Here is a 23,588-nt window from a genome sequence, read left to right as displayed (position 1 = left end):
CTCCTCAGTCCCTAAAGTAGTAGCCTGGTGCTCTGGATTATTAATCCAGCAACATTAATGGGAAGCGGGGGCATAGCATATTAGATGTCTGGGAACCAGTGCAAGAAAAGACTGTATCTGTTGCGGGAGGCCATCACCATGCTGCAAGGCAGCTAACAGCTGATGGACTAGGGGGCATTCAAGACCTTGAATATCAGTGTAACACTGAATTTCTATGCATCTGGCTCCATCAAAACATCTGCCATGGAAGGCCACTTTTGGAATACTGCATACAATTCTGGTCGCCCTTCAATAGGAAGGATGTTGTTAAATGTGAGAAGAGTACAGAAAAGATTTACAAGGGTGTTGCCTGGACTGGAGGGTTTAAGTTATAGAGAGTGGCTGAATAGGCTGGGACGTTTTTCCCTGGAACATCGGAGGCTAAGGGATGACCTTGTGGCAGTTTATAAAATCATGAGGGGCATGGATAGGGTGAATAGCCAAGGTCTTTTTCCTCGGGTGGGAGAGTTCAAAACTAGAGGGCATAGGTTTAAGGTGAGAGGAGAAATATTTAAAAAGAACCTGAGGGGTAACTTTTTCACGCAGAGGCTGATGTATGCATGGAACCAGCTACCAGAGGAAGTGGTGTAGGCTGGTATAATTACAACATTTAAAAGTCTGCATGTGTATATGAATAGGAAGAGTTTAGAGGGGTATGGGCCAAATGTTGGCAAATGGGATTAGGTCAGATTGGAACATCTGGTCAGCATGGACAAGTTGGACTGAAAGGTCAGTTTTCGTGCTGCATGACTCTATGGCTGTGGATGCTGAAGATTCACAACAAAAACAGAAATTTCTGGAGAAACCTAGTCGGTCTGGCAGCATCTGTGGGAAGAAAGGACAGGTGACAGTTTGAGTCTAGTGATGGATGAAGAGTCACCAGACTCAAAACATTAACTCTGCTTTCTTCCCACAGATACTGCCAGACCTGCTGAGTTTCTGTAGTAATTTCTGTTTTTGTTTCAGTTAGCTAATTGCTTTACACCCCAATAATGTCATTCAGAAAGTTACAGCCTGAGATGCTCTCCTGCTCCAAAGCTGTGATATTACGGTTTCTTGCCATCTGACTAACCAAATAACGTGAAAATCATGGTGTTTTACTTCACTTAGTGTTAGGAACTAAACACATCAGAAAAATATTGGATTTGTTGATGTAATATAAGCATCCTTGTAACATCATGATAATTCTTTATGATTGTTGAACAATCTTTTTAGTACTGAAAATTAACATTTACAAACGCAGTGTCTCATTGTTCAGAATTTTATTTTCATTTTTTCTTTGTCTCTCTCAAACAATCTATCTTTTCTATACCTATCTTGACATTGAATTCACTATTCCAATTTACATTTTCGGGTTCAGACTCTGCAGCGTTCACTACTGCTTGTCCTGTCCACACAGGACTGAGATGCTTTATTGAGCACCAATTTGGCTCTATAATTACAGCTGATTTCAGCACAAAGTCTCATAGCAATTAATGGTCAAGAAGTGTAATGAATGGCTGAAATCCCATTCATCACTCACAGTGAAATCCAACCAATTCTAAAAGCCAAACTGCAACATTGGTACCTCTTCAAATGGGAATATTATACGTCATGTAATTGTAAACAAAGTACTGGTTAAGCCTAATGTCGATGACATGAGTCACAATCTGATAAATGTTAACTCCCAATTTAGAAAGTGGGAATCCAGTGGGAATTTCACAAAGTATAGCAAAGAAGAAATCACAACTGATAAAGGAAACTTAATGTTTTCAGCATCCTCAATTTGTGACAATACTAAGTGGAAGATCGTGGTGCAATTTCACTTGTTTGTTCACATCTTGAATAGCCTTCAGATCATGGATAGAGTGGCAGCCGTATAGATGAAGCAACTTCAGTCTAAAAACAAGAAAAAGCATATGTAGAATATTGCATTAAATACACTTGAAGAAACTCAGTTTACAGTGATTAAACACACATTGACGCAGCCAAAATCAACTCAATGACAACATTTTATTCACTGAATCTTTGTGCAATATACTGTCTAATGGAAATAGAAGAAATTCCTGTGTCCAGGCTTAAGTGGAAGCCCCAAGCTGCAAGAGAATATGTTTACAATTTCAACCTTCATTTTCACTTTCTATTCCATTACAAATTGAACCATTTCAGAGCAAGAAAATTATAGTAAATGATCCCAAAAGCAATAAACAAAACAGAGAGGTGAAACAATGCAGTATTACATTTCTTTCAATTTTTACATTAAGGTGATATACTTTTCCTCCCCTTTAGGAGTTCAGATAATGTCCATCTAAAAGATTGGACTCGATCAGGTGAATAGGAAGTGCATGACAGCTGGCCAGGATCATGTTTCATAAAACCCACTGGAAAATTTACTGATCTATGATCTGGATTCTGGATTCTATCATTCTGTAGCAATGTAGGTTATAACACATGACCTGCACCACCCTCATCATGTTTGGGATATTTAAATAACAGCTTGTTATGAACATAGATTCTAAGCAAAATTATTTAATTAAAATTTCCATACGTACCGTCTGCAGTTTTTACATAACTTTTTAATGGTATCTTCAGTAATTTCTTTGCAGAAACTGAGTTTCACACATTCTAAGTTTTGATTGCAGTAGACAGCCAATAGACAAATCCTAGTTTGGGTTAAAGGATGAAAATATACCAGTGCAGTCAATATATTCAATTGTCTATAATTTACTTTGTGCAGAGGACTACAAGCATTTCCAAGGCAGCTGGGAACCAGTTAACTAAACTGAAGGTTTTGACGTAAGAAATGTCAGCAGCAAATGAAGCAGTTTACACTGTCCAAATAAAATTCATTGACTTATTGATGATAATATACACAAATTATTCATTATAATTCTTTTGTTGGATCAGGTTGACTCTCAGTAAAAGTTTAAAGTCAATCTAAGACATTTGTCAGTTTAAGATATTACCTGTGTGTGTGTGCAATATGTAAAAATTTAGTATTGATAGTGCAAAGTTTGAGTCAAAATTTATAATGCCATATCATACTGCATATATTAAGAATTCACATCACAGTCACCTATCATTTATAAAGAAGAAATATTTCAAATTCAACAATTGATCATATAATGCAACAAATAGGTAGTGTCTTGTCATGGGTGCAAAGCAGCAATCCACTATGCTAATTCTATCTATCTAATAACTGCCTGACCTCGAGAGTTACACTTTCATTCTAGTGGTGGGATAGCAATGAGGTCAGATGTCCTCCAAACCAGCCAACATTAGCAGGACCCTCACCCATTACCCTTTGAATAGAATAATTCATGAACAGGCTCCCAGCAAGATCCCTGCCATCAAACAGGACACTATAGCAATCCCAAGCCTACAGAGCCTAAAGAAGTTCATTTGTTGCACAAGACTGTTAGCCTCAAAGGGTTAACTCAGAAGCTTTGGGATAGTTCCTCCCACTGATTTAAATGATGGCCTCTGGGAGGAGCTAGTCATTTCTAAGTAATGATTCTATCTTGATGTTAGTTGCTAGTCAGTTCTCAATTGTCTACAACCATGTGGCATAGACCTAGTTATTATATCCAAGGAAACAACAATGTCTCTTACCTAGTATAAATATAGTTAACCAGTCTTGGGCTAATATATCTTGGTGTGTTACTGTTATGCATTAAACTAGTTTGTGTTACTCAAGTATGTGCCTCCTCTGTTGAAGACTTATTACTGGTTAATCCTTCATCAATTAATACTAGTCAGCCCCAAAAGACAGGTTTTACAAGGAGGGTCATTAGCAGCAAATCCACCCAATGAAGAAAAACCGAAAGAACTGCGGATGCTGTAAATCAGGAACAAAAACAAAGTTGCTGGAAAAGCTCAGCAGGTCTGGCAGCATCTGTGAAGGAGGGTTACCGGACCCGAAACATTAACTCTGTTTTTTCCTTCACAGGTACTGCCAAACCTGCTGAGCTTTTCCAGCAACTTTGTTTTTGTTCCACCCAGTGAAGATCCTAGCAAATCACATACCAGTTGTGGACATCTCTAATAGTAGAGTAAATCCATGAAGAGAAAAGTTGAGGTTTAGTTCTTAATTCTAGGTGATGTGAGGCCTAAGCGGTAACTATATGAATGGACAAGGAATAGCTCAATATTGAACTTCCTTATTTATAGACATTATTAATGTTATCACCCTGTGCTTAACAAAATTTTTAACAATGCAGCCCTGGGGACTGGTACTAACAGGGTAGGCTGTGATGATGCAGATATTTATACATTGTAGTGACTATGTGTATAAAGATTTTTATGAATAAGGTATACTTTTTGAAATAAAAAAATACATATTGCCTCAGTAGAGTTCTGGGGGCTTAGGGCTGCTCAAACAGCATTTTGTTTTCCTGCTATTTCTGCCAGGATGCTGCTCAATATTTGGTGTAACCACTCTGATATCAATTGATTTCACTGGATTGTCTACACTTGGCTGTGATAACATTTATGCACCACTCTTCTTGATCTAATTTACACTGCTCAATGGAAACAGCCAGAGGTGTTTTCATCTTGCATAATCTGCAATTTATATTGAAACAGTGACTGGCAAAATTTAAGCAAACTTCAACAGCATGGAATAGTTTAGTATGAGTTTGCAAATAGCGGACTAGCTACCAGTTGTCCAGTAAATTGTGGTGATATCAAATTTGCATACATATTGCCACAAATTGCTGGCCAATTTGCATGTTAATTATGACATGCATTATTCAATAGCATTGGCTGAATTTGATCATTCTTTTGGCTAAGTGCGAGTCATGGCCATATGGTGTGGAGTTATTCTTGATGAGAGGACCAATGAGTTTTCTCACCAATCTTAGCAAACTTCCTGAATTAATTATTATTTGAGCTCTCATAGCAAGAATCACATCCTATCTCCACCTGTCAGGGAAGATCATTGACCTTTTTCCTGCACTATTGACCAGTCCTTATCACCCTGGAGATGGCACTGATATGGGTGACAATATCTGACCATACTGGCATGAAATGTTTATTATTTGAGCTCTCAAAGCAAGAATCACAACCTATCTCCACCAGTCAGGGAGGAACTCACTGCTAAGCAGGGGTTTTCTACAAGACCAGCATCCCTTGGGGTCACGCCATTTTTCAAAGCACACTGTGCACCTACAGAAATACTGCGATCTGGAAGCTCTTCTGCTCACTGTTAGGCATCATTGGAGATGGCAGAGAAGGAGAATATGCCACCATCCTTCTCAGAGCAGGACCTGGAGGTCCTTGTGAATGTGGTGCTGGAGAGGAGAGGAGTCAACTTTCTGGAGGACCGACAGAGGAGGCCATGCCAACATATGATGCCAGTATGGTCAGTTATTGCCACCCATCTCAGTGCCATCTCCAGGGTGATAAGGACTGGTCAATAGTGCAGAAAGAAGGTCAATGATCTTCTCTGCTCCACCAGGGGAAGTGTAATACTCTACTCTCTGCTGCCTCATACTCAACTGTGCCACCACACCTACCTCCCACCAATGCATATGCTCTGACACCCCCTCTACTGCATGTTACAGCTTTCCTCACTTAGGCTTTTTACCACCCCACCCCTGCAATACTCCCACATCACTAACACTGCACGCCCACCACGTTGCCTTCTCATTCCTTTGGAACACCTCAACACCTATTCCCACAAATGCACTAGCAGTAACACACACTTCTGTCTTACTCATTCACCAGCTTTATGTCATAGCAGCTGAAGACATCCCATAACATGACAGAGCAATGTCAGACAGTCGATGGGGTGACGGAAATCCATCGCGTCACCCCTTCCAAGGATTCTCGCTCTGGCAGGAGAAGACAGGGTCCACTCCTGTAGAGATACAGAGACATCCATGCCCCAACACCCAAGTCAGTAACACTTGTCAACCCACTGCAACAGTCACATTAACCAGGTATCAAACACCTAAACAAACCAATGGTTGCAATGTCATCTGCCTGTTCTGTCGCTACAGGTGGAGTTCCCACAGAGAAAATATCCCTGACCTCACTGGATGATCATTCAGTCGCATTGGAGGGGCAATTGTCTGCCTCCTTGACCCCTCAACTGCATAGGCAATGACAGCTTACTGGGCTCTGAGACGTCACCTACTGAGTTCCACACTGACAGCTCCAAAGACAGAGAGAAAGGGAGAAACACTGCAGGTCACTGACAGTCAGAGGACTGAAGCAGTTGCACTGGTCCACATTGCTGAGAAGCCGCGGTGATGCAGCCAGTCCAGAAATTCATTGCCTGTTATTACCTCAATTCTGCAGAATTGCAGCCAGTCCTGCAACCATCTGACTGCCTCCATGGAGAAATTGGCAGTTGCCATGGAGAGGGAGCCCCAACCCAGGGTCTACTGGAGAGTCAACGACATATGCACTTTATTGCCCCATACATTGGTCCTCAGGACTGAACGCAGGGTGAGTGGGTCAAGGAGCCTTGAGCCTGGTCCAGGTGCTGCTATTCACAAAGAGACAAACCAGTGCTAGGAGTATCAGCTGAAGTTTGATCCACACATAGGCCCCTTGACAGTCTCCACTGAGGAGACTGCGGGAGTGCTGGGCCCTACGCCTCCACCCTGCCTGGCCTTATCTGAGCCTCGAAAAGTTCCAACCAAGGAGGTTCAACTTACAAATGTCCAGGGTTCCTGATTAAACCTCCAGGGCTATCAGGCTTCACTATGGAGAAGATTCCCTCCACTCCATCTGCAAAGTAGCGGAGCTCAGTGTTTCACAGTGGGAGGGAGAGAAGAGAAAAGTGTATAAATGTCACACACAGGTGACAGCTGGAAAAATTTTACATAGTTTGTTGATCATTATAACTGATGTAAATACTTAGTCTACAGTTTATTCAGAAAACAATTTCATGTTTCAAGGTTCTTTCAACAATTACATTATGTGAATAATTAAAACATTTCATAAAACATCACATTTCACCATTCATCTGGTTGTCCTTGTCTAAGTGTAATGAATGTGACATTACTCCTTAGGCAGTAACAAGGTGCAATGATTACAGGTAGACAACAAGAGACAAATGTGGAAGCAGAGGTAGCAATGTGTGCAAATGGCATCGGGCTCACTCCTCATCTGCTCGAGCCACCTGACCTGCCAACACTGACTCACACCTGCCCAGGACCCTGGGCTATGGAAACACATGTCCCCGACTGTGACAGTCTTCCTCTGGACCAGCCCCTATGGGAACAAACGGATTGACCGTAAACCGCTCTTTGCAGCTCAGAGGCATGGATCCACCCCATGCCAGGCTAGCTCAACTGGACACCTGACCATGGGCCAAAGCCCGAGATTGGTATATGAGGCTGCCTTTGGCTGCCACAAAAACGGAGAGGTTGCCATGATGACAATGAAGTTTCAAATTCAAAGCACTGCAATTGAGAAATAGAAACGGAAATAGAAACAGACAGAAAGGTCAGGTTCTTTAGGTCTTCACATGTGGATATTTTAATTAGCAGGCTCTTCGGAGATTGAACAAGGACCGAATAGACACAATGATGTTGAAAAGAGTGCTCCCTCATTAAATGTGGTAGTAGAAGTGCTATCATGTAGCTATGAGTGATCTGAAGTAAATCCATTTTTTAAAAGATGTTTTCTGGTTTTAAAATGACCTATTTTAAAATAACCACTGATTAATGATAGACACACACCTCACTCACCTACCCACCCACAACATTGGAAATTGCTTCTAAACAGTAACTGGCTGCTAAGCTAGTGTCATGTTTAAATCATGGGTCATCAATTAGCTGCAAAATTGAGAGCTGAAGCCAGGCTTTGAATTAGACATTTCTTACACTCATTATATTCATTCAATGTCCTTTAACAAAAATACCCCTCTTTGCTTCTCTTTCAGCTTCAAATGATTGGCAATATCATATTCCATCTTGGTACTCAATATATGGAGAAAATATTAAGCTTGTAATCACATACACCGACATACTCGATAATACACACTTAGTATTGTCAGCCTAGACCTTCCATAGTAATTGGTAATCACATTCAGATTGCCACTCCACTTCTACTTTTCTGTGCCTTGATGCTGCTATGCATTTCTGGCCAACTCATTGCTTAGTTAATCTGTTTAAATGATGTTAATCCAAGGATAAATATTACTCACCTATCTTCTTTGAAATTGTGCCATTAGATCTTTTATGTAAAATGAAAAGGGAATATGGGTCTCAGTTTAATACCTCTTCTGAAAGATGCCATCTCTATTAATTCAACAATACCCCAGTAGTGCACTGGAAGGTCACCATAGATATTTGAGTCCAAGGCTCCTCTTTAATTTAATCCAAATTATGCATCCTTTTTTCTATACCTTAAAAGTTTCTAATTTTCATCCTGTGTTGGTTGCAAAGTTGAAGACATGTTGTCATGACAACAGAAAGAACCCTGAAGTACTATGGACAATTTAAAACTTTTAATTTTAAAATGTGTTTTGTGAATTAGGACTGTTAGGGACAAAGAAAGTCTGCACATGTAAATTCAGTCACTGCCTGACAAAGCCCTGTGTGGGACCATGGAATGTCGTACCTGTAGAATGTCAGGGAAACTTCAAACAGAGACAGGTACAGCAGGAAGAGATAATGAGGGGCTGACTATCTTCCCCCTTCTTAGCAGAAATCCAACTCTTAAGGAATTTCTTTATTTTTTGTAAGGGCAAAACACAAAGTTAAAAACTGACTGCAGCATTGGTCTGTTTGTGCTAGTGGAGAAAAGATGGGCTAACGTAAGAAGAAACTGCACCAGTGAAACAAATACTAACCTGGGATCGGGTGCTAGTGTACTGTGAAGGTCACAGTTGAAGAACAATCCACTGATCACCCTGACATTGCAGGTAAAAGGACTCTTTGACTCTCAGTGCAAGAAGCCAGCTAGCTAACAAATCAGTCAAAGGGAAACAGGAAAATAGAAAGACCATTTTACCAACCAACACCCAAGGTGAAGAACATCAAAGGATCTTAACTAAGTCAAGAATCCAGAAATCAATCAGGGTGTCAGGGATTGGGAACCAGAACAGTAGGTCAGCATGTGGAGTGATTGAGGAGAAGGTAGAGGCCAAGTCAAGTAAGTCTAACAAGAAAACAGGCTGGGTCAGGCTACTGAACATGGCGGGACTATTGGTCAGAAGCTTATTTATTTTATTGCAAGCAGTATAACAAGTATGACATTTGAACTCAGAGCCTGGATTAGTACAGGTGCATGGTTGCACAAAGACTGGATATCTTGGAGGGCTTATCCAGTGAGGCTATATGGGTAGAATTCAAGAATAAGAAATTTGCAATCACTATGATGGGATTATACTATAGGCCTCCCAATAGCCAGCAGGAGGTAAAGGAACAGATATGTGAGCAGATCATTGAAAAATGTAAAAACAACAGGTTTGTTGTAGTGGATGATTTTAACTCCCCCAATATTGACTGGGATTCCCTTACTGCCAGGGGCTTGGATGGGGCAGAATTTGTTAGGTGCATCCAGGAGGGCTTCTTGAAACAACATGTACATAGTCCAACCGGGGAAGGTGTTGTACTAGACCTATTGAGGAATAAGCCTGGCCAGGTGATCGAAGTTTTAATGGGGGAGCATTTGGAAATAATGATCAGAATTTAATAAGTTTTAATATAGTTATGGATAAGGATAAGGCCGGTGATAAATTTGGGAAAGCTAATCATAATAGTATGAGGCAGGAACTGGAGAAATTAGAATGGGAATGGCTGTTTGAGGGTAAATCCACATCTGACATACGGGAGTCTTTTAAAGACCAATTGATTAGAGTACAGGACCAGCATGTTCCTGTGAGAATGAAAGATAAGAATGGCAGGATTCAGGAACTCTGGATGGCAAGAGGTATTGAAAATTTAGTCAAAAATAAAAAGGAAGCATGTGTAAGGTTTACAGAACTGAAGTCAGACAAATACCTTGAGAAATATTATGGGAACAGGAAAGAACTTAAACAAGAAATTAGGAGAGCTGAGAAAGGCTACATAATGTCCTTGACAAGTAGGATTAAGGAGAATCCAAGACATTTTAAATGCATATTAGGAGAAAGTGGGTAGCTAGGGAAAGGATAGGTCCACTAAAGGATAAAAGAAAGAATTAATGGGTGGAGTCAAAGGAAGTGGATGAGGTCCTCAATGAGTACTTTGCATTTGTATTCATCAAGGAGAAAGATATAGATGACTTTAAGATTAGGAAGGGGTACATTGATATTCTAGAGCATGTTGATATTAAAATGGACAAAAAGGGGACAGGAGAAAGCTTTGTCAGTTAAGGTAAAGGAAAATCCAATGAGATTCTACAAGTATATGAAGGGCAAAAGAGTAACTAGGGAGAGAATAGTGCCCCTTAAAGATCAATGAGATCATCTATAAGTGGAGCTACAGGAGATGGATGAGATCCTAATCAAATATTTTGCATCAGTATTTACTGTGGAGAAAGACATGGAAGCTAGGGAACTCAGTGAAATAAATAGTGATGTCTTGGAAAGAATCCACATTACAGTACAGGAAGTGATGGAGGTCTTAAAATTCATAAAGGCAGATACAAAATGACCACCCTCCCACCACACCACCGCCCCCACCCCCAAAGAAACCTGATCAAGTGTATCCTAGGACATTGTGGAAGCTAAGAAAGAAATTGACAGCCACAGGTGAGTTACCGGAAGACTAGATGGAGGCTAATGTTGTGCCATTGTTTAAGAAAGACTCAAGGAAAAGCCAGGGAACCACAGACCAGTGAGCCTGACATCTGTGTGTAAGTTGTTGAAAGGTATTCTGAGAGACAGGATCTATATGCATTTGAAAAGGTAACAACTGATTAAAGATAGTCAGCATGGCTTTGTGCATGAGAAATCATGTCTCACAAATTTGATCGAGTGTTTGAAGAGGTGACCAAGAAGACAGATGGAAGCTGAGCTAATGATGTTGTCTACATGGACTTTAACAAGGCCTTCAAAAAGTTTCTGCATGGTACACTGGTTAGTAAGGTTAGATCACAAGGAGAGCTAGCCAATTGAATAGAAAATTAGCTTGACAGTAGGAGACAGAGGGTGGTGGTAGAGGGTTGTTGTACAGACTGCAGGCCTGTGACCAGCTTTGTGCTGCAAGGATCGGCGCTGGATCCGCTTTTGTTTATCAATTATATAAACCATTTGGATGAGAGTACAGGAGATATGGTTAGTAAGTCTGCAGATGACACCAAAATTGATAGTACAAGGGACAATGAAGAAGGTTATCGAAGAGTACAATAGGATCTTGCTTAACTAGGCCAGTGGACTAAAGAATGGCAGACGAAGTTTAATTCAGATCAATGCAATGTGTTGCATTTTGGTAAGACAAACCAGGGCAGGACCTACACAGTTAACAGTAAGTCCCTAGCGGAGTGTTGTTAAACAGAGAGATCGGGATGCAGGAACATAATTCCTTGAAAGTGGCATCACAAGTAGACAGGATGATGAAGGTGGTGTTTGGCACACTTGCCTTCATCAGTCAGAGCATTTAGTGCAGCTGTTAGGATGTCATGTTATGGTTGTACAAGACATTGGTTCGGCTACATTTAGAGTACTGCATTCAGTTCTGGTCGCCCTGCCGTAGGAACAACGTTATTTAACTGGAAAGGGTGCAAAAAAAAGATTTACAAGGACGTTATCAAGACTGGAAGGTTTGAGTTATAAGGAGATGCAGGATAGGCTGGGACTTTTATTGGAGTATAGGCAGCTGAAGGGTGACCTTAAAGAAGTTTATAAAGTAATGAGGGGCATAGGTTTAAGGAGAGGGGGGAAAGACTTAAAAAGGGACCTAAGGAGCAACTTTTTCACACAAAGGATGGTGCAAATATGGAACAAGCTGCCAGAGGAAATGGTAGAGCCAGGTACAATTACAACATTTAAAAGACATTTGGATAGGTACATGGATAAGGAAAATTTAGAGGGATATGGGCCAGATGCAGGCAAATGGGACTAGTTCAGTTTAGGAAACCTGGTCGGCATGGACGAGTTGGGCCGAAGGGCCTGTTTCCATGTTGCATGATTCTATGGCTATTAGCCTAAGGAAGTAGTGCTGGGTGTCTTGAAAAGTATTAAGGTATGTATGTCCCCAGAGCCTGATGGCATCTGTCCTAGGATAGTGAGGGAGGGACAGAAGGAGATTGCCAAGGCCTTGACAGAGATCCTTGTATCCTGTTTAGCCACAGGCCAGGTCCCAAAGACTAGAGATTAGCCAATGTCATTTTTTTTTTTAAAAGAAGGGCAACAGGAATAATACAGGAAAGTATAGGCTGGTGAGCCTTACATCAGTCATAGGGAAATTATTGGAGAAGGTAACCTGGATTTATTCACATTCGGAAAATATTTATTTGGAGTGGTCAGCATGGCTTTATGTGGGGGAGGTATTGCCACACAAACTTGACTTAGTTTTTTGAGAAAGTGACAAAGATGTTTGATGAGGTTAGAGCAGTGGATATTGTCTACATGGACTTTACTAAAGCATTTGACAAGATCCCTCATGGTAGGCTGGTCCAGAAGATTTTAATATGGGATGCAAGGTAAATTACATACTAAATTGGCTTGGTCATTGATGACAGAGGGTAGTAGTGGAGGGGTGATTTTCTGACTGAAGGTCTGTCACCAGTGATGTTCTAGAAGGATCAGTACTGTGACCCCTGTTATTTGTAATGATTTTGATGAAAATGTAGGAGGTCTACTTTGGAAGCTTTGGATGACAAGAAGATTGGTGGAGGTGTGGATAGTGAGGAAGGTTGTCAAAGGATACAGCAGGATATAGATCAGCTGGAAAGTTGGGTAGGGAAATGGCAGACAGAGTTTAATCTAGACAAGTGTGAGGTGAAGCATTTTGGAAAGTCAAATCCAAGGGGAATGTATACAGTAAATAGCAGACCCTTAGGACATTGATATTCTGAGGGATCTTGGGGTGGAAGTCCATAGCTCCCTGAAAGTAGCAACAGAAGTGGACGAGGTGGTAAAAAAGGTGAATGGCATGCTTGGCTTCATCAGTCAGGGTATTGAATATAAACGTTGATAAGTCATGTTGCAGCTGTATAAAACTTTAGTTAGGTCACAGTTGGAGTATTGTGTGCAGTTCTGGTCATCACACTGAAGGAAGGACATGGAGGGTTTGGAGAAGGTGCGAAAGAGGTTTACCAAGATGTTGTCTGGATTGGAGTGTATTAGCTGTAAGGCGAGGTTGGACAAACTTGGATTGTTTCACTAGAGTATCAGAGGCTAAGGGACAACCTGATTGAAGTATTATACAATGATGAGGCATGGATAAGTGGATAATCAGAGTCCTTTTCCCAGGGTGTAAGTGTCAAATACTAGGGCAATAGGTCAAGGGGGAGGGGAAATGTTTAAAGGAGATGGGAGAGGCAAGTTTTTTTTTTAATCTAGAGGGTGGTAGATGCCTGGAATGCTCTGCCAAGAGAGGTGGAAGAGACAGATATGACAGCAACATTTAAGACGTAATTAGGCAGACACATGAACAGGCAGAGAATAGACAGATATGGACATTGTGCAAGTAGACGGGATTAGTTTAGATCGGCATTATGGTCAGCACAGATACTGTGGGCCTGTTCCTGTGATGTACTGTTCTATGTTCTATTAAACTAGACGTGTTCTACTATTTATTCTTCATGTATTGCCCAGAGAGACTAATCCATATATCTTTAACCTTTACAATGTTTTTGTGTTCACTTCTTATTCCTAATCTGTGTGTTGTGTTATTACTTCTTTTTGCATTTATTAACGAATGATTTCAGACTTTTGTTAAGTCAAGAAAGCCTAGTCAAGTTGGCTTCTTCTAAAAAATAAATTCATTTGGTCTGGGAGTAAGACATCCACAAGGAAGGGATCCTTTTTAAGCAAGCCTTGTTGCATCTAATGTTGGTGGTGGTGTTGGTGGGGTGGGGAGGAAGGAATTAAAAAAATGGAAGCCAGTTCATTCATCCCCACCTCTGAATGTAATGTTTTGGGGTATCTGTCTTGAACTGTAATAACTTGAGGAACCTCACCCCGTTGATAACAATATCAACGTTCAAACTTTCAGGGATCATTGAGAACATGATGGTCACTGTGAGCCAAATAATGAGGCAACCTCTGAGTTTTCTCCCCACCTTTTACATGGTACTTGAATAATACCTACATCTATGACAGTTTCCTCGAGACAAAGTTATCTCTTCCTCAAGGATGGGCTGCTAACGTTTTGTGCTTCACAGGCTTCCAATCACAAAAATAACAAATCACCCATGAAGCAAACTGACAATTAGGTTGCTTGCATGAAAACTGCAAACATGCCATTTTCAGACAGCTTGCTGCTGCTTTCTGTTTCACAATTCCAGTTTCGTAAGAACAGCGCGTTAAGATCACATTGAGAAACATACATGCATCATGCCAGCTTTTGGGTTCTCCATCTTTTTTTGCCACATTCCCCCCACCCCAACGGTTTGACCCTATGTAAATCTTGATAGCTTTTTTGACCTCCTCTTCAAATGTCATGTCCACTTTGTAAATCTCCTAAATTAATTGTTCAACTTCGCTATCTTTACCTGTGCATTTATCTCATGCATTCCCAGTGCCCCGTCCGTATTTTAATTTTTCTTTTGTTCTTTTGAGTCTGTGGAATGGTGCTTCTTTTTAGATTATTTGATAATTGCATTTCAGTCCCTCTTAGGCATCCAGAAAACTTAAAACATCTGTCTAGCCATTTCATATTCTCCTTCAACACCTGCACCTTTATTCTCTATGTACTTCATGTGTATCCTTAACAATTGTTGTCACAACTCCGTTACAGCATCTTGACATAAGCAAAGTCATTGTATGCGCTGTTCCTCAGTTAAGTGAAGACATGTCCTCCTGAGTTTACACACACTGTCAATGGGATAAGGATTCCTATGGGTGCATTCGCTTCTATCCAGACAATTTGTAGCTGCAGTTCTACTTAGCCCTTCTTCCTGTTATATTTCTTTCACATGTCAGTGTGGTATTTTCAGAAGTGTTTCCAAGCAAATTAAGTATGGTTGTTAGATATTGGGGTTCCTTAGAAACTGAATTTTCCTAGTATTTGTTATGTAGCATGAGATTCACTTAATAGCTATTCATCAGTAATTAAAATTTTCAACGTTCTAGCATGGGAAAACAAAAAGGAAGAACTATGAGAAACATGGAGGTCACGATACAAATTGAACTGACGTCAATCTGGCATCAAATGCATCTTATTATCAGTGTGTTGTTTTGAAAACAAGAAGCATTTGTTCTTAGAAAGAACGGTACACTAACCCTCAGATGAAGGCAGGCAACGGGACAACAATCATCTCAATTCCTGAGTAGCTGTCCCACGGCAATTGGTCAAGAGGGGTTAGACAGGTGATTGACATTGCACTGATGGCCAAATCCCCAAAATGAGGTCTATGAACATGAGGGGAGAAATGGGCAAGAAGATCCAGGTGAGCAAGCTACACTCTTTCCTTGGTGGATTAGTAGGAGCTCTCTTACATCAGCCTGAGGGAAGAACAATGACTGTTGGTACTGAGACAACAAAGATTACCAGAGACCACAACAATACAGTGTAAGACCACTGGGACTTGTGCACTACCTCTACTCCTCCAATCTACAGAACAGTTCCAGGATCAGTAAAGCATTTTCATCTAACACAGGTTGTATATTTCCTCTCTTTGCCTAATTAACTAATATACCACATCTACGCAACTGCTTCTCTACTATCAGAAAATTGCAAGATATCATTGACTGCCCATATGAGGTAACTGTGATCACGATCCCCTAAAATCAATATGTATCTGAAGCTGCTTAAGATTTTAGAACATTGTAGAGCTACTTCTAGCAAGTTAGGATCATCTTAAGTAGCCAAAAACATAATCTAAATTACCAGAATTTCACCTAAACATTTGGAGTGTTCTAAATCAGAGGAAAGAAAAACAGAGCTGCACTTATGAAACATCTTTCATTGCTCCGAACATTCCAAAATGCTTGACAGCCAATTAACTTCTTTGGGAAAGTTGCAATGTAAAGGGCAATCTTTTAAACAATACTGTAAAAGTTACCTCCCGACTTGCATTATTGCCTCTAATCTGTGGGAAAATTGAGAAAGTATAATGACTGTCTTGATTGACCCAATTTGCATATACTTCTGAAGTCATGGAGTCAAAAAGCACAGAAGAGGCCCTTCAGCCCTCGAGTCTGTGCCTACCTATCTACACTAATCCCATTTTCCAGCGCTTTGGCCCTTGATACTTCTCAGTTAGAGCACTGACCACTTAAAATTGTGAAAGAACTTAATATCTTAGTAAGCGGATCTCCAGCAGTGATTCTCATTACAGGTTTAATGTGGCAGCAGCAAGATAGAAATAAACTACTTGAACTTCGAGATAGTTTTCTAATTAGTTTGGTATTGAGCCAAAATAATCATGAAAACACCCAAGCAGCTGAAATGAGAGGTTGCAATTGTCAACATGGTGATGCCAAGGGGTCAGCAACTCATATCAGATGTGATGACAATCACATGCTGCTACATTACATGGATCAAGGAAGCATTAGTACTTTGTCAAACATGCTTGCAAACATTTTAGTAAAACAGAGTCGATTCCCCTGTTTATCCACTTGAAGCGTTGAAGTATAAAAGGCCTCTCTTCAAGATTGAAGCCTGCGGAATCCTAGACAACAAACAGCAGAAATCACAAACTATCAAGATTGCCATTATTAGCAGACAGTACCTTATCTTTGTACATACTGGATCTATTCAGCTTGCAATAACCATCCATCTTAACACTGATAAGCATTAAAGTTCTAGTGCTCTCAAGTACCTTATATTACAGGATTACAGCATATTAGTATTGCCTGTTTTCAAACAGAAAAATATTCTGATAATAATCAGGGAACACTATGCCTGAAAGTAAAAGACTACCTAGATTAAAATCAGACAGCCAATATTAGATATCTGATCCACCTAATCTAATTAAGTTCTGCATTATGTGCCAAGTCAAATTATGGAAATATGTCCAATTATATCTCAAACGACAATTCTACAGTGAGTATTACAAGTGCTATACACCACCACCCTGATAAAGCCATCTTGTTTCATATTTATCTCCTTCTCTTGAACTGCTTTCATTAGCTTAAAAATCAAGCTGCTTAATATAATAGCAAAAATGTATTGAATTAAATGTCTTTTATAAAGTCTACATCTTTTCATTTCTCTCTATTTTGAATTGTGGGCCACAATGGATAAAGACTAATAGTTCAGTCTATTAGTAAGTAGTTAGAAGAACCAGCTTATAGGCAAATTGTGAGAAAGGCTAGCTAGATATATTCTAATTGTTTATTACTTTAAACCAAGGACTGAGGAAGGAGACATTGCTGTTTAAAATGAGTTACTGGAACTTATAAAAACTGAAAGAACTGTGGATGCTGTAAATCAGGAACAAAAACAAAGTTGCTGGAAAAGCCCAGCAGGTCTGGCAGCATCTGTGAAGCAAAAAACAGAGTTAACGTTTCAGGTCCGGTGACCCTTCCGAGGAAGGTACATTTCCATTCAGATAGGGGACATGGGGCTATCACATGAATGTGTTAAGTTTTTGCATACTTACTACACTAATTTTCCAGTTCTGTACCTAAAATAATAAAGAAAACATAGGAAAATATATAGAACACAGCTAAAGTTTGACCATGACCTGGTGAACATTTACCCTGTTTTGGTAGTTGTTGTGGAGCTGAGGTCAAGATATTGTAGCTTGTGGCAGCTCATGGCTAAAGCCTGCACACCCGTATCTGTTATTTTCTTGCAGCCACTGACATCAAGATGCCTGTTGATAGAAAAGAAGAACCTCAAACAGATGAAACTAAACATATATAGTTCAGCAACCAGAGAGTGTTTTATCTCTGTAAAGTAAATTGATTTCTGCTCTAAGGCAGCAGGAGTGACTCAACTTCACTTTGTCTTGATTTTCTCTTACTCTGCCATTGATGTGAGACTTAAATAAACAAAATTCTAGCAGCACACTTTTACACCATTTCATAAGAGGAACAATCTGTTGTAGACTGTGGGGCTACTCTACAAGACATTAGAAAATTATGCATTGAAGAGAAGCATGAAAATTACTGACTCGCTTGTCACCTTGCAAATATTTCTGTGAAGGCCTCCTCACAACCTGGACATGTATTTCTGCAGCACTATTTAATGCTGGGTGATGTGATGATGTAGAATATGCTTTACTCTACTCTTACTCAGAAATATATTTAAAGTCTTTTGATGTACAGAGTGGACCATTATCTAACATCAGAACCTCCAGGAACCCATAAATTAAAAAACAAACTACTTTAAACCTTGAAAGAACTGTGGATGCTGTAAATCGGGAACTAAAACAGAAGTTGCTGGAAAAGCCCAGCAGGTCTGGCAGCATCTGTGAAGGAAAAAACAGAGTTAATGTTTTGGGTCCGGTGACCCTTCCTCAGAACCCTCAGAATAGTTCTGAGGAAGGGTCACCGGACCCCAAACCTTAAATCTGTTTTTTCCTTCACAGATTTTGCCAGACCTGCGGAGCTTTTCCAGCAACTTCTGTTTTTGTACTTTAAACCTCAACAGTTTTGGTACATGTAATATTGGATATAAACTCAATATTTGTCCACTTGTTAAAGCTATCAACCTAAACAAACCACTCTTTACTTTCCACTTAAAAGAAATTGAACATGTATTCCATTCCACATTCTTCTGTGTTTGACCATGGAATGAAAGGAAACTTGATGAGCTAATTTCTTATTCGGAGAAAAACTACACACAAATTTTCATCAACTCTTCAATATTTCTACCTTTGGATAGCAAAATAAGCTTTTTGTTACTGCTGTCATATTGGCTACCCATGTGTGCTCTTGATCAAGTTCCTCTACCAATTTCCCTCAACTATGGAGGAAACTGCACAGGATCCAGCCTGAATCTACACTCAGTTCATTTCTATGTGTAAAATCTTTCTGCAATTTCTCATCATCACACTGAAGACATAATTGAGTACCGAGAACCACACAATTGTGAGTTTCTTCATTAACTTCCCTCGCGCTCAATGCTTGGTTCAAGCAGAATGCCAAAGGCATGGTATCACCTGCCCTGACAGTCCCAGATGAACCTGATCCCTCTGTCACCACTGCAGACATCAGTTCAGCCTTCCCGAGGGTAAGCCCAAGGAAAGCAATGGGCCCAGATGGAGTCCCCACCGTGAACTTAGATTCTGTGCAGACCAGCTGGTAGGGGTATTCACTGGCATCTCCAACTTCCGCTTGCTTCAACTTGAAGTCCCTATCTGCTTCAGAAAGACCACCATCATCCCAGCACCAAACAAAACACATACAATGTGCCTCAACAGCTACCGCCCAGTGGCTCTGACCTCTACAATCATAAAGTGCTTTGAAAGGCTGGTCATGGCCCACATCAACTCTAGTCTCCCAGCCTGCCTTGATCCCCTGCAAATTGCCTACTGGTGAAACAGGACCACAGCGAACACCATTTCCCTGGCCCTGTGCTAATCCCTGGAACATCTGGATAACATCTGGATATGTCAGGGTCCTATTCATCGACTACAGCCCCGCCTTCAAAACCATAATCCCTACCAGACTAATCTCAAAACTCTCGGACAAAGGTCTCAGCAACACCCACTGCAACTGAATCCTCAGCTTCCTGAACCACAGACCACAATCAGTGAAGATCATAGAATCCCTATGGTGTGGAAACAGGCCCTTCAGCCCAACAAGTCCACATTGACCCTCCGAAGAGCATCCCATCCAAACTCATCTTCCTATCCTTTCCCTGTAACCCTGCATTTCCAATGGCTAACACACCTAATCTACACATCCCTGAACACTATGGGCAATTTAGCATGGCCAATAAACGGCGGAATATATACGGCTAAAACGGCGGAAACCCATGCAGACACGGGGAGAATGTGCAAACTCCATATAGACAGTCATCCAAGGGTGGAATCGAACTCGGGTCCCTGGCGCTGCGAGGCGGCAGTGCTAACATCTGAGCTACTGTGCTGCCTCACTGAACCACCAATAGACAACAGCACCTCCTCCATGATAATCCTCAACACTGGCACCCCGTGAGGATGTGTTCTCAGCCCCCTACTGTACACCTATAACTGTTGAACCAAATTCCGTATGAATGCCATCTACAAGTTTGCTGACAACATCACCTTGGTAGGCCGGATATCAAACAACGATAAGTCATTATACAGGAAGGAGATTGTTATCACTGCACCACGACACTAAACCCAATCTCTCTTTCAATGTTGGCAAAACAAAAGAACTGATCATTGACTTCAGGAAGAAAGAAGGAGGTCACGCCCCATCTACATCAATGGGGCTGAGGTGGAGAGTGCTTATAGTGTCAAATTCCTAAGAGTGACAATAACCAATGATCTGACCTGGACCACCCACGTAGATCCAATGGCCATCAAGGCACAACAACGCCTCTTCTTCCTCAGGCAGCTAAGGAAATTGCATGTCCATAAGGACCCTCACCAACTTTTACAGATGCACCATAGAAAGCATTCTATCTGGGTGCATAATGGCCTGGTACGGCAACTGTTCTGCCCACAGCTGTAAGAAACTACAGAAGGTTGTGTGCACAGCCTAGTTCATCACAGAAGCCAACACCTATGGACTCCACCAACAAGTTCAAGAACAGCTTCTTCCCTGCACTTATTAGACTGTCGAATGGACCTCTCTAACTTCAAATAATGTTGATCTTGCTAATGTTGATCTTGCCTTATGCACTTCCTGTGCAGCCATAACCTTGTATGCCTCGCTGTCTAAGTGTCCCACGATCTATATGTCCTTGTTTGCTAAGTTCTGCCTGTACTACTCATAAAACAAAACTTTTCACTGTACTTGGGTACCTGTGACTACAATAAATCAAATCCAATCTTACAGACACGAGCATATCATTTATGTATTAGTTATTTGTGTATTATTTTGCAGTGGCTAGAAATAAATCAGTCTTCACAGGAAATCTCAAAGAATGTCTGCATTTGCAGGATCTGCTAACATTTGATTTTGCACTGGTGGTGATGGGCCAACAAAATGAACAACTCTAAAGCTGTGCTGATAGGGATGACGCTCCCTTCTTTGAACCAAATTTGGTCATGTGGGCTTAATGGTCATTTAACAACATGAACTTCCTACTGTAAAAGTATTTGTGGAACTTAGTAATGCCATATGCATATATAACCACAAATGCCTGTTTCTCAACTTGGGAATAATCCTGCCCTCACTTCAGTAAAGTACATGAAACATAAGCCACAGGATTCTCTAAACATCTTCCCCGAGTTGAGAAACATACTACATTTATGGTGAAACATCTTGCACTAAATCCAGTTATTTATTGGGAACAGTAATTGATCACTAATCACTGCTTCCTTCATTTCTTCAAATCCCGTCTAACACTCCACAGACAACTCCCCATCCATCCAATCTTTAAGCAACTGATACCATGCTGCGAATGTATTAGCTAAATGAGGAATGAACTTAGAATGATATGCATCAATTCCTATAAATGTTCTAAGGTCTTCTTTGGTCTCTGGTCTTTGTTTTCAAATACCCCACAACTAAATCTTGCATTGGCTGAATACTGTCAGCATCTATTTGGTGACCCTAGTGTGTTACAGGGGCAGCACGGTAGCTCAGTGGGTAGCACTGCTGCTGCATAGCACCAGGGACCCGGATTCGATTCCGGCCTCGGGTGACTGTCTTTTTGGGGTTTGCATGTTCTCCCAGCGTCTGCATGGCTTTCCACAAGATGCTCTGGTTTCCTCCCACAGTTCTAAGACATGCAAGTTAGGTGGATTGACCATGCTAAATTACCCCGTCCTGTTCAGGGATGTGCAGGTTAGGTGGATTCACCAAGGTAAATATGGGGATAGAATGAAGGGTTAGAGTCTGGGTGGGATGTTCTTTGGAGGGTCAGTATAGACCCGATGGGTCAAATGGCTCTTTCCTTTAGGGATTCTATGATCGTCACCATGAAGTGACTCTTGGGCTTTTTAGCACTAGTGTCATTTTATTGAAGTGACCAAAGACTACCAATGTGCTCTTTCTCAGTATTATTGTGAATTAGAATGTCATCTAAGCAATAGCATAGCCCTTTCAACCCACATAGTACCTGACCCATGACCCCTCTTGACACTACATAAGCAATAGATACCCCAAATTGTTATCTCAGTTACCGGTATAACCCTTTATGTGTATGAATGGTAAATAGTTCCTTGCTGTTCTGAATTCATTTTGATTGCATCTTACTGAACACGTTCCCATTGCCTAAATTAGAAAACAATTCTTACTCATAGGTGCTGCATAAAAATCCGTTTCAATTAGCTTATTTATTGTATGTTTACAATCGCCACAAATTTGACCCATCTGCTTTTTGAATGCCCATAATGGCAGCAGCCTAATCAGTGCTCTTGTTCCTTCCGCTCCATCCAGCTCTCTACATAATCTTATAAGACACTTGTACGTACGGCACTGGTCTAGCCTTCCAACATGTGAATTGCATATATTCCTTAATCTTGTTTCTGCTTTGTGATGCCTAGTTTTATAATTTGATCTTCCTTGCTTAAAGACCACTTTGCATTCTCCTAGCACTTTAGTAATGTCAGACATGCTCTTTGTAGGCCCTACTATAAATAACTTGGCCTGAGTAACTCTTAATCCAATTTCTTTCCACCAAGGAGACGTTGTTCCCTTCTACTGCTACCAATGGCAAGCAAGATGATGCATCATCATTTTCTACTGTATCACTAACTTCACCTAACACTGGAATGCTATTCTGGAATAGCTAGTCAGTTTCACATCAGTTTTGAGTTAGCGGAATATAACTTAGGACTTTCTTGAGCTCTCCTCCTAAGATAACAGGCACTACTGCAACTGTAAAAATGAATTGTAATATCTGACTTTCATATCTGTTGTGGGCACTGGAAATCTGTCTTCAGTGCCTGACTCTCATTTTTCACAAATTATTTTTCCTATTCTCTGACTAAATACAACTCCTGATCTACATCTAGCTTTAGATCTAACGTGATCTTGGCCTAGTTTGTGACTGAAATTTTTGTTTGCCGATGACATGAAGGTTGGTGGAGTTGTGGACAGCATGGAGGGCTGTCGTAGGTTGCAACGGGACATTGACAGGATGCAGAGCTGGGCAAAGAAGAGGCAGCCTGAATTCAACCCAGAAAAGTGTGAAGTGATTCATTTTGGAAGGTCAAAGTTGAATGCAGAATACAGGGTTAATGGCAGGATTCTTGGCAATGTGGAAGAACAGAGGAATCTTGGGTCCATGTCCATAGACCCCTTAAAGTTGCCACCTAAGTTGGTAGGGTTGTTAAGAAGGCATATGATGTGTTGGCTTTCATTGGCAGGGGAATTGAGTTTAAGAGCCACGAGCTTATGCTGCAGCTCTATAAAACCCTGGTTAGACCACACTTGGAATATTGTGTTCAGTTCTGGTCACCTCATTACA

At 40.8% G+C, this 23,588-nt stretch overlaps 1 protein-coding gene across 3 annotated transcripts in view; it reads right to left on the bottom strand.

Moving 5' to 3' along the window:
• Nucleotides 1-1,284: 1,284 nt before the first annotated feature.
• The window catches only part of LOC109936683, a 113,150-nt gene continuing 90,846 nt past the window's right edge, over nucleotides 1,285-23,588 (bottom strand). For 2 of the 3 annotated variants that reach the window (XM_048592957.1, XM_048592950.1), the window contains exons 14-16: nucleotides 17,773-17,889; nucleotides 2,571-2,681; nucleotides 1,285-1,917 (exon numbers count right to left, since the gene is read on the bottom strand). In XM_048592957.1, the coding sequence (XP_048448914.1) occupies nucleotides 1,800-1,917; nucleotides 2,571-2,681; nucleotides 17,773-17,889 (346 nt within the window). In that variant the 3' untranslated portion in view covers nucleotides 1,285-1,799. The remainder of the gene's footprint in view (nucleotides 1,918-2,570; nucleotides 2,682-17,772; nucleotides 17,890-23,588) is intronic. The other variant, XM_048592965.1, reaches the window with a different exon arrangement.

Source organism: Rhincodon typus, chromosome 3 (genome assembly GCF_021869965.1).
Source record: "Rhincodon typus isolate 14 chromosome 3, sRhiTyp1.1, whole genome shotgun sequence".
In the NCBI taxonomy this organism is placed as follows: Eukaryota; Metazoa; Chordata; class Chondrichthyes; order Orectolobiformes; family Rhincodontidae; genus Rhincodon; species Rhincodon typus.
The sequence above is the reverse complement of the archived record's forward strand: the minus strand, read 5'-3'. Positions and strand labels throughout refer to the sequence as shown.